This window comes from Mastomys coucha, unplaced genomic scaffold, assembly GCF_008632895.1.
Source record: "Mastomys coucha isolate ucsf_1 unplaced genomic scaffold, UCSF_Mcou_1 pScaffold21, whole genome shotgun sequence".
NCBI lineage: Eukaryota > Metazoa > Chordata > Mammalia > Rodentia > Muridae > Mastomys > Mastomys coucha.
The window spans coordinates 15,628,971-15,638,457 of NW_022196904.1; the positions used below are offsets into that span (position 1 = coordinate 15,628,971).

General features: G+C 42.3%; 1 protein-coding gene and 1 long non-coding RNA gene across 2 annotated transcripts; both read right to left on the bottom strand.

Annotated features, from left to right (window-relative positions):
• Positions 1-3,849: 3,849 nt before the first annotated feature.
• Positions 3,850-7,328, bottom strand: LOC116100289 (insulin growth factor-like family member 2). Its single transcript, XM_031384113.1, has 4 exons — positions 7,257-7,328; positions 6,176-6,420; positions 5,939-6,009; positions 3,850-4,138 (listed from the first exon to the last, which is right to left on the bottom strand). Exons 1-3 carry the CDS (start codon positions 7,326-7,328, stop codon positions 5,958-5,960), a joined length of 369 nt encoding a protein of 122 aa, XP_031239973.1. The 3' UTR covers positions 3,850-4,138; positions 5,939-5,957.
• A 558-nt stretch (positions 7,329-7,886) lies between these two features.
• On the bottom strand, positions 7,887-9,242 carry LOC116101724. The gene is made up of 2 exons (XR_004122906.1): positions 9,205-9,242; positions 7,887-8,046 (listed from the first exon to the last, which is right to left on the bottom strand). It is a non-coding gene; the product is annotated as an uncharacterized LOC116101724 (long non-coding RNA).
• Positions 9,243-9,487: the final 245 nt, after the last annotated feature.

Below are 9,487 nucleotides of genomic sequence, written 5' to 3' on the forward strand. Positions count from 1 at the left end.
AGGCTGGCCTCGATCTCAGAAATCCGCCTGCCTCTGCCTCCCAAGTGCTGGGATTAAAGGCGTGCACCTCCACGCTATTTATATCTTCCTTAAGGTCCTGTATCATCATCATGATAAGTGATTTTAGATCTGAATCTTGCATTTCCGGTGTGTCCAGGACTTGCTATGGTGGGAGAATTGGGTTCTGATGATGCCAAGTAACCTTGGTTTGTTTTGGTTATTTTCTTATGCTTTTAGAGACCCCCCACCATCTGGTTATCTCAAGTGCTACCTGCCCTTGTTAAATCTGACTGGAGTCAGTCCTTCCTGTGATCCTGGTTGTGTCAGAACTCCTCAGAGTCAGGCTGTCTCTGTGATCCTATGATTCTGAGATCCTGTGACCCTGGAATTGTTAGAGCACCTGGGAGTGCAGCAGCTTCCTCTGGTGTTGTAGCACTGGCTGTGGAGCCTGGGTCCCAGGTCTGCTCAGGACACCAGCCCAGAGAGACTGGAAGGAACCAGAGCCATTCTGCTGGCAGAGTTCCTGTGTGCCTGGTCCCGCTGGTCCCAGTAACTCCTGGTGTTGGGGCAGATATTGGGTCCTCCTCACCTCTGATCCTGAGAGTATCAGAGCACCTAGGAGTGGAGCTTCCTCTGGGTGTTGTGGGACTGGCTGCAGAGCTTGCGCCCAAGGTCCACTCAGGACACCAGCCCAGAGAGACTGGAAGGAACCCTTGATAAGAATTTTAATTGTGTTTCTTTCTTAGCAGCTTAGGTACTATGAGAGATAGCCCTCCAAGAGCACTCCAGCTCCATTTCTCCACGTCCTCTGACTGAATTGTGCCATGACTTCAACCATACTGTCTTACTTTCAAGTTCTGGGAGACAACAAAAGGAAAGGACAATACGTTATATTGTTTGCATACTTTCAGGAATGCCTCTGAACAACAATTAAAAAGGAGTTTTTCCTATACCTGCTGATCAGGATTTGTTACATCGTCTATGGCTAATGTGGGGAGCATTATTCAATTATTTATTTATGTATATACACAGCAACATATATATATATGTGTGTGTGTGTGTGTGTGTGTGTGTGTTTGTGTGTGTGTGTATAAATAATGTTTCTCTATGGCATTTCCAGTCATCTTCAGTGTTATTTATCCTTTATCCCTCTTCCTTAGTGTCTCCATCCCTACCTTCATAAGTAAATAAAGTCTATATTTCATGTTTTTATTTAAAGTCCTACACAGATTTAGAACTTATTGTTGTGATGGGTGTGAGAAAATGTTGTAATTTATTTCATCTACAGATTTATATGCAGGTTTTAACTTTCTATTAAAGTTTTGATAGTTTTATACAGTGTATTTAAGCATACTCAACCCTCTCAACTACACCCCTTACCACATTTTTGTCCACGCTATTCCTTTACAATAAAACTTCTTTTGTTTCATCAAACTTGGCTTGTGTTGTTGCTCTTGTTTTAGAGACCAAATATGGAATGTGTTCAGCCTACCAGGAGTCATATCATTAAATGTGGTTTTGCTAGAACTGTTTGTTGAATAGGCTTTAATACAATGTATATTTTGAAGAAGTGCATCAAAAAATGAAATTACCATGACTGAGGTGACTTATATCTTCCTTCTCTATTCTGTTCTGGTAAGTCACAGGTCTGTTTTTATGCCAGGATCATGCTGTCTTTTTAACTATAGCTCTGTAGTTTAATTTAAGATCAAGGATTATTATTATCCCAGGAGTGTTCTTTTGGCTTCTGGATTCTTTATGTTTTATTTATATTTATTTATTTATTTATTTATTTATTCATTTTACATCCCAATTGCATCCCCCATCTCTTCCTCTTCCCCAACACACATAGACACTTCCCCCATTCCCTTTCGCTTCTCCTCTTAGAAGTGGGAGTGCCCCCTCAATATCAACCCAATCTGGCACATCAAGTCACTGCAGGACTGGGCACATCCTCTCCCAATGAGACCAGACAGCCATCCCAGTTAGGGGAATGGGCTCCACAGGCAGATGATAGAATTGGGGACAGTCCATGCTCCAGTTTTTAGGAGACCCCCATGAAGAACAAGGTGCAAATCTGCTACATATGTGGGGGCCTAGGTCTAGACCATGGTTGAGTCTTTTGGTGACCCCGAGTCCAAGTTTGTTAATTCTGCTGGTCTTATTTTTAATTTATTTTTTATTGGATTTTTTTATTTACATGTCATATGATATATCCTTTCCTATAGAGTTCCTATCCCATTCAGGACCCTGAACTCTTCCACAAGACACCCTGAGCTGAATATAATGTTTGATTGTGGTTCTCTGCTTCTGATGTCATTGGCCTCTTGATGGAGCCTCTCGGAGAACAGCCATGTTAGGCTCCTGTCTGCAAGCATAACAGAGGATCAATAGTATTAATAGTGTTAATAGTGTATCAGAGTATTAATAGTGTTGGGGATTGGCTCTTGCCCATGGAATGGGTCTCAATTTGGAGTAGTTATTGGTTAGTCATTTCCTCTGTCTCTGCTCCATTTTAGTCCCTACTCATCTTGTGAGCAGGACACGTTTTAAGTCCAAGTTTTACAGGCTCCATATCTCGCATTATGATGTAGGGGGAGGTGCTGATACTAAAGTCTGGTTCCCAAATTGGTTCTTGATTTGGACAATAAAGGTAGCCAGGAGCCAATTGGTTGGTAGAAGGGACAAGAGGGATTTCTGGGTTCCAGGAGGAAATAGAGATGCAGGGAAAAAGAAGGGTCTTTTCAGCCAGGCTTTGGAAGGAGAGGAAGGAAACAATCATGTAAGATCAGGGAAGTTAAAACCAGCAGCCTCCACCACCAGAAGAGAGCCAAGGAGATTGGTGGAGGCTAACTGATATGAGCTATTAAGCTTAGGGCAGGAGAAGAGATGGGGATAATTATTAAGGGCACACATTTCGAGGCTGGAGGTATTTGAGCCCAGCAACTGTGCTGGTAGGCAAATTCTAAAGTAATAAATCTGTCTGTTTTTGTTGCAGCTCCCAAGCAAGCTGGGAGTGGGATTCATGGCAGCCAGTCTCAGAGCTAGCACAGTACTAGACAAAGGTAACAGTGTGTTATTAAAATTACATGCTACATTACAATACCTAGCAAAAGACCAAACCTCAACAATTTTTGAGAAATTATTGAGAAACTCTGTCTCAATAAATAGTACTAATTGTTTTAAATTATCAAAAGAAAGGTGGCTATAAATTCCATGGCTATGGTGGTAATACACATCCTCTATGAGAGAGGGAAAAATAAAGCAGGCATAAGTAGGAGAGGATCTGATAAATTGGGTCAATCTATACTTTTAATGACTTCATACTTCCAGACAAAGAACACGTTATATTGGAAAAGAGGCTCTGCATTTGTGTTAACATGAAAGATTGGACTAAAAAGAGGAATGGACTAAAAGTCATGCTGCTCACAGAGCATTTGCATCAGGCTACTCTATGACCTTGATGGATAACTGTCAGTCCACTCCATAGCAATGCCTTTACAGGAACAAAGCCATCAGCATTGTCCAAACTGCAATGCTAGCATAATGCTCAATTGTCTCTCCATATGGACTAATGTATGTGACTACTGATCTCTACGAACTACAGTCACTTAAAACTTCTCTCATTCTATACAGCAGTTATTAAGACACTGTGACAGTCAGGTTGAATTGCCATAACAGAATATACAGCCTTGCATTAAGCAAAAGATAGATCCTGACAATACTGAAATGCCAGAGACCAAAGTGCATACTACACTGTTGTGTGTGACTTTTATAGGGGAGTTGTGACACAATATCTACTCACTTCATGTAAGGAATAAGCAAGTTACAGTAAAAGATCAACCACAGTCCACATTTTCAACCAATCAGTTTAATTTTGTTCCTTACAAGTATGGGCAAGGGATTCCTAACAGGGTAGGGAGGAATCAAAGTCAGCTGCATTACTAAAAAGCCAAGCCCAGTATGGTGACTACTCACAAAAACTGCATTTCTGGAGCTCACTGCAGGACATGCAGGCAGCTCTCCTAGCCTGAGAGTCTCTTCTCACAGACAGTTTGCTGCTTTTATGTTGATAGGATCCTAGGAATCTTTACAATTTCCCTTTTCCTAAACAGACATCATTGTTGAATTCTTCATCCTGCAGCACATTCAGGAGACACCATTTTAAGGAAATTGGTACATACTATTCACTGATTGAATTTCTGTGAGCTCTCCAGGCCTGAGTTTCATACACCTGCCTTCTGTGTGGTCTCATGCACTCTGGATTGGACATATTTATCTTTAATTGCAATAACACATGATAAGTTTAAAAAGTTATTGTGAAACATTCCAACACATATTTAAGTAAACTATGTTCAAATGAGCATTGTAATGAAGGCCACATAATATCACTTCACTCCAGTTCCTCAAGTTGTCCATCTTTCATGTAAGATCATTGAGGAGCTGGAGTTTACTGGACAAATAACACTCAAATTTTCCCATAGAATAAAATTGAGAGTTGAGATCCTTAAAGTGTAAATAGTCATACATGGCATGAAGGTAGATATGTCAGGTACATGAGGGTGACCTAAGGAGAGCAGAGGGTAGAGTGAGATAGCAGGGCAACATCACAATCACATTTTGCTTGGAAATGCCAAAATGATATCTAATACACTGTATGCTGGCTTAACAAATATAAATGAGAAACACATTCTATCAATCATAGGCCCTGGAGTATATGTGTTGGACCTACTGGTGCTAAATTTTGCTAAACAGTCATGTTGTTAAGTGACCTTGTTTGTTTGTTTAATTTTTTTAATCTTCATTTCTATGTGAGTGTGTGTGTGTGTGTATATATATATATATATATATGGCTATAAGAGGACACCATGAGACTGGAGTTACAGAGAGTTGTCAACCACCATGTATGTGCTGAAGGTGGACCTCAGGTTCTCTTGAAGGGAACGGGGTGCCCCTAACTACTAAGCCATCTTTCCATTCTTCAAATTACCTTTAATACTTTTGTTTATGTCCATACATCTCTGTTCTCAATCTTAATCAGAGAAGTTTCCATTTGCATTAGGTAGTAGTTGTTAGATGCTATTAATTGGTCCACATGGTGAGAGCAAGTGACTGTGAGTTCCCAGCTGTGGATGGATCATCTGTATCAATATCCCCAGCCAAGGCTCAGGGAGCACATTGGAACAGTGTATAGTAAAAATGTAAGAAGTTATGGAGGAGAGCCATGAAAGGCTGGCTTCTGGACATGACATGGCTGAAGCACACAGCAACTCATAGCAACTGTGATTGCCTGCACAAGACCTAAACAAGTTCAAATCAGTCAAAATTCCGGTGTATTTGGATAAGTGGGGTGCTTGAGGCTGAGAACCTATTGGCAGATGATGTCTGCTGGGGCATGAACAGTTACTTTTCTTTGGGGATATGGTCTTGGGTATATTCCTCATGCCCTAGTAGATGGGCCAACACTCATTCACACATGTTCATCAGTAACTGGATTCAACATACTATTATTGACAATAACAACAAGAGAGAACCCCCTCATTGGTAAGAATCGAAGAATTAATGAAAGTATTTTTATGACTTATTGATTTTAACCAGTGTCCTCTGAATGGCCATAGATTTGGAACCATCTATTAGGTCCTGGTGACATATTCTTTGGCATACCAAAGACAATAACTGTCCTTTCCCTGAATCCCACCAGTAGCCAACTCTGTAGGGAGAGAGAAAGACCAATGAGCCTCATCAGTACCCATGGTTAACTATTGATAGGCACTATCTCTGTCAGGCAACTGAAGTAAGACTGAACCTTCCAACATGCCAATGTCTTCTGAAAGATTTCCTGAGTCTTACAGGAGGCTTTACTAATGTTCTGTTTGCATCTCAGCCTTCAACTTTAATGTCATTTAGACCCTAATCTCAGGTAAACCATGGCACCTACCTGGACATTACTTTCTTGCCTAACAAGAAGTTTCTTTTCTTGAATATCTTCTGTGTAAAAATGTCTTTCTGCTACAAAAGGGGGAAAAAATTGAAGAATCAGGGAAGGGAAAGAACAAAACAGCCTGAGAGTTTGTTAGAATAGGGAATGAGAGTTTTTATATAGATATATTGACCTATAGACCCCTGCTCCATTTCCATAACCAACACTACATAGAAAAAGGACAAGGGTGCTTACCTGTCACAGTCTCCAGAGATAGGGGATGATCTACATTGGGATCTCTCCCCCTGAATCTTCAACTTGATAATAAATTTGTTCTGGGAGGTAAAGGACTCAGGATGGCACAATTCAAAGTAGGGCCAATGGATGCAATGAGGACCACAATGCCTGACGTGGTTAAGGGGTATGATATTGTCATCCTCACAACACTGCTCCAAGGGGTTGTAGATCCTTTTGCCACATCTTGGTACTGGCTGGCACAGCTATAAAACAGGATCTGAGAGAGTCGGGAAAGTGTGAGCTCTTTCCACTCCTTTGTATGCCAACAGGAATATAGGAATGAGGATGAAGCCTGAGAAACATATGAGGGACAGAATCACACTGAGTTCTACAGCTGGTAACAATGGGACTTCCCTGGACTCCTTAGTGACCAGTGATGACTCAGAATGGAGTTTGAGACTGATGCTGAATGTGGTTCTGGGTCTGGGCTGATATGTAAGAAATGTAGGATGCTTGGATGAGTACAGATTCTGAAGTTTGCAAGTGGGAAGAAAGATTATACTTAAAGATTCCTATGCGGATGGTTGTAAGAGTGACACTGCAAACTGCACTCAGAAAAGGGAATTCATTTAAAGTTTAGAGGTGCAATAACATTCAGATGTGAGTTTGGCCAGACGGTCTTTTTGCAAGACTCCAGACACTGTGATTCTGATCAGGCTGCAGAGTAGTATATGGCAGAAGAGCGGTAGAAGTGGAATTGTAGCGAGAGCCATTACCTCTAAAGACTGACAAACAATGAAGGCCTCAGGCTAGACTGAACAGTGTACAGACAGAAACCTCAGTAGCTCCAGAGTTACTTTCTTTGTAGGGAATTAAGAAGCAGCCGGCATTTGAAGGTCTTTTGTGTGTAGGTGAGGGAGAGGCTGGAGAGTATTCTCCTAGTGCAGATTCCATCAGCATCTTTTTAAATAAGTCATTCAGTAGAATCATATTTAGAATAATTTCACTTTATTATTACTTTTACTGTGTGCCTGTGCCATATATGCATTAGGATAGAGACAAGGATGGCAAGGAAATTGTGGAGTGAGGTCTCTTTTACCTTTACATGGGTTCTAGCAGTATAATTTAGATTGTAAGGCTTGCTGACAGTAACCTTTATGTGGTGAGCCATCTCAATAGGCCCATGCTTAAAACAAAAGCAGCCCTCTATGTGCGTGAATTCATGTATGTCAGTGTGTGTGAGGGCATGTTAGGGAGTTCTTGTGAATTTCAGGACCATTTCTGATGTGAGTCCCCTCTCCAGTCTTGTTTGAGACACGGTCTTTTGTTCCATGCTGTGCATGGCAGGATGCTGGCTCTTAAGCCACTAGGAGATCTGCTTTTCTCCATTTCTGCATCTGTCATGGGAGTAATGGTACTAGAGACTCCAGCTGCCAGTTCTGGATTCATCTGGGATCTGTGTATTTTAGCTCAGACCCTCACACTTGCATAGTAAAGTTTTACCCACTGAAGCATCTCCCCAGCCCCAGAGTCCTACTGTTAAAAAGTTCCAGAGTAGGATTTTGTTGAATCTGGAATGGACTTTGAGGCATGTTGGTAAGGTGATTGATGCTCAAAATTTTCCAACCTTACTCTTTCCAAGAGCCCTCTGACCTCTGCTGTGATCTGAGTTCGCTAGATCCATCCATAGCAATGGTGAACAATGGCTTACAAGAAATTCAAGAACATGCAGATATCAGCAGTCTGTTTTTTATTTTCCATTGGCGTAACAAAAGCCCGAGTCCCAGTTCATTAAAGATGAGACAGCAACTTACAGTTCATGGTGACAGAGGCTGGAGAATCACAGATCACACAACAGCCCTTGGATGTGACTGTGTACTTCTTCAGCTCTAGGTTGAAGGAAAGGCAAGTAGGTAGACTGGAAAGAAAGAGCACTAGAGGCCTGTGCTTCTGTAACAGAAACTATAAGTGCTCTCTTATAGAGAGCAGGAACTTCCTCATACCGTCTGTGAATATCACTTCATTCAGAAAGGCTCAGCCCTTGTCTAGAAAACATCACCTAGGCCTCACTGTGATGTCTATAAAACATCACAATGGCTTCAGGTATTGTCATGTAAGATTTTATGACATAAAACCCTTTAGGAATCTCATGTCCCTCTGATTCTGAAAGTTCCAGAACTCAAGGCCTCAGTGCCAAGTACAGTTGGGATGTGCAGCTAGGGCTACAGAGATGAGTTTCATTCAAGGGTAGGGATAACATTCTTGCCACAGCACTGCTGAAAAGTTGTATCTCTGCTTCCCCACCCTTGTCAGTGTTTGGCAAGTTAACAGTTAGATATCTGGAGGAGTCATGGCTGGGTGAGCTCCAAGACTCCCCACTTCCCCAGCCACAGTGATTCATCTCCTCCCTCCTTACTGCCCCTGTCTTTAAAATGGTTCCTTCTGTAACTAACCACAAAAGTATAAAAATGAGAAGCAGAAAGAGAGTGAAACTAATGCTGGGAGATCTAGCAAATGGCCATAATCAGGACCACAAGATTAAGCCTTCGAGCTTCTTTTGTTTGCTCTAGTGGCTCAGAATAAACTTCCAGATTGACCCTAGGGGTGCCTGGTGTGGTGGGAAACTTGTGAGGAGGGCCTGGAAAGAGAAATAGTTCTGGAATTTTCAAGCACAGCAATTGAACCAAAGTCAGAGATGACAGCAAGGATGATCAGACGGAAAATCGAGAATATAGTAGAGCTTCCGGTTTTCATCTGTACCCTAGAGCTGACCCTGTGCCACAACTATCCACACCCCAATCCTGCCCAGAGAAAGTAGGTCTCCCAGGAGTGCCAGCATACCTAAGATCACAGATGAGACCACCACTGCTGCCCAAATACCGGGCCCACGTGGAACCTGCCTGGAGCCCACAGGACCCAGGAACCACTGAGCCGCTGAGGACACAATCCTTCCAGTTTTAATCTGTTCCCCGGAGCTCCTGTGCTTATACCTAACGACACCCCAATCCTTCCTGGAAAGAGCAAGTATCCCAGAAGTGCTGACATACCTAAGATCAGAGAGAAAGCTGGTCTCTCAGGAGTGCTGGCACAACTAAGATCAAAGAGAAAGCTGGTCTCTCAGGGGTGCTGGCATCACTCCTCTAACATCATAGCAATCAACAAACGAATTCAGCCTTGAAGAGGGCTTGTCTCCCAGGAGTGATGGCACGTGTAAGACCACATTTGTCCACTACTGGTCCTATTTCCTAGCCCCACTGGAGTGGAAGGATTGTGAGAGCTAGGGAATGAGAACTGGGATGAAACAGTGTCCTCTGGACATGGCAGGACTGC

What these genes read in the sequence shown, in the direction of transcription:
- LOC116100289 (XM_031384113.1), bottom strand. Translation starts at nt 7,328, where the DNA reads ATGGCTCACCACATAAAGGTTACTGTCAGCAAGCCTTACAATCTAAAT. An exon ending in CTGCTAGAACCCATGTAAAG is followed by an intron (nt 6,421 to 7,256) that starts GTAAAAGAGACC and finishes CCTGTTTTATAG; the next exon opens with CTGTGCCAGCCAGTACCAAG. An exon ending in ATCTCTGGAGACTGTGACAG is followed by an intron (nt 6,010 to 6,175) that starts GTAAGCACCCTT and finishes CCCCTTTTGTAG; the next exon opens with CAGAAAGACATTTTTACACA.